We start from the raw sequence: 1079 nt of genomic DNA, 5'->3' as shown, positions 1-1079 counted from the left end.
TCCCCACATTCTCAACCTTTGGCCCCAAACCTCAACTCTTTGCCCCAAATCTTGACTGGTTTGACCCCTGAGTTCAACTTTGTCCCTCTAATCTTGACCACTGACCCAAAATCTCTACCTTTGACCCAACTCTCAACCATTGACCCAAACTGCAACCGTTGACCAAACCCATTGGCCCAAATGGAACATTGTCAAAGGTTTTTGGCAAATGGCCCAGATTTGGGGCAGAGGGCAGAGGTTTGGGGTCAACGGTCAAGATTTGTGTTCAACGGTCAAGGTTTGGGGTCAGTGGTTGAGATTTGGGGTCAGTGGTTGATATTTGGGCCGATGGCTGAGATTTGGGTCAATTGTTGTGATTCAAGTCCAAAGGGTGGAGGTTTGGGGGGAGGGTCTGGGGTTTGGGGACAGGTGGGGACCCCGCCAAGGGCATCGATACCACCAGTAAAACCACCAGCACCAGCACCTTTGGTGCAGAAATAGGTGGCAGAATCCTCCTCCTTGAGGTCGTTCATCTGCAGCGTCACCGAGCTCTGCCCGTTGTCCCGGGAGATCGTGAACCGGCCCTGCACCGACGGCGCGTAGCCGGTGCCACCACCAGTGTTGATGCCAGCAACATATTCCAGCCCCTTCCCGGGGCTCTGGCGCACCCAGAACATCCAGTAGTTGCTGAAGGTGAAGCCGGAGGCGCGGCAGAGGAGCCGCAGGGACTCCCCCGGGGCCTTGAGTCTCAGCTGTTGACCCAAAGTCTCAATCGATGACCCAAATGTTGACCATTGACTCCAAATCTCAACCATTGACCCAAATTTGAACCATTGACCCCAGCCTACACCTTTGGCACAGTTTGGGGCACTGACATTCAGTTTTGGGGCCCATGGTTGACCCTTGAGGTTCAACCAGTTGAGTTTGGGGTCAGAGCCAGTCCCCGGTGCCCGTTGGTGCGGCCGGTTGGGTGTTGGGGCACAAAGAGTTGGGATTTGGGAACAACGAGGAATAAGAGTTGGGGCCAAGAGCTGAGGTTTGGGGGAAAGATTGGGGGTGTGGGGAGATGTGGGCACCTCAAGGCCCTGGGGGAGTCCCTG

At 55.3% G+C, this 1079-nt stretch overlaps 1 gene segment (V, D, J or C); it reads right to left on the bottom strand.

Annotated features, from left to right (window-relative positions):
• Nucleotides 1–305: 305 nt before the first annotated feature.
• Nucleotides 306–794, bottom strand: LOC113979352. The segment is given in 1 exon segment: nt 306–794. A coding segment is annotated over 1 exon segment (489 nt).
• Between the last annotated feature and the right edge of the window lie 285 nt (nt 795–1079).

Source organism: Neopelma chrysocephalum, unplaced genomic scaffold (genome assembly GCF_003984885.1).
Source record: "Neopelma chrysocephalum unplaced genomic scaffold, ASM398488v2 Primary Assembly neopelma1_76119, whole genome shotgun sequence".
NCBI classification, from domain to species: Eukaryota; Metazoa; Chordata; class Aves; order Passeriformes; family Pipridae; genus Neopelma; species Neopelma chrysocephalum.
This window is presented reverse-complemented; position numbering and strand designations above follow the sequence as displayed.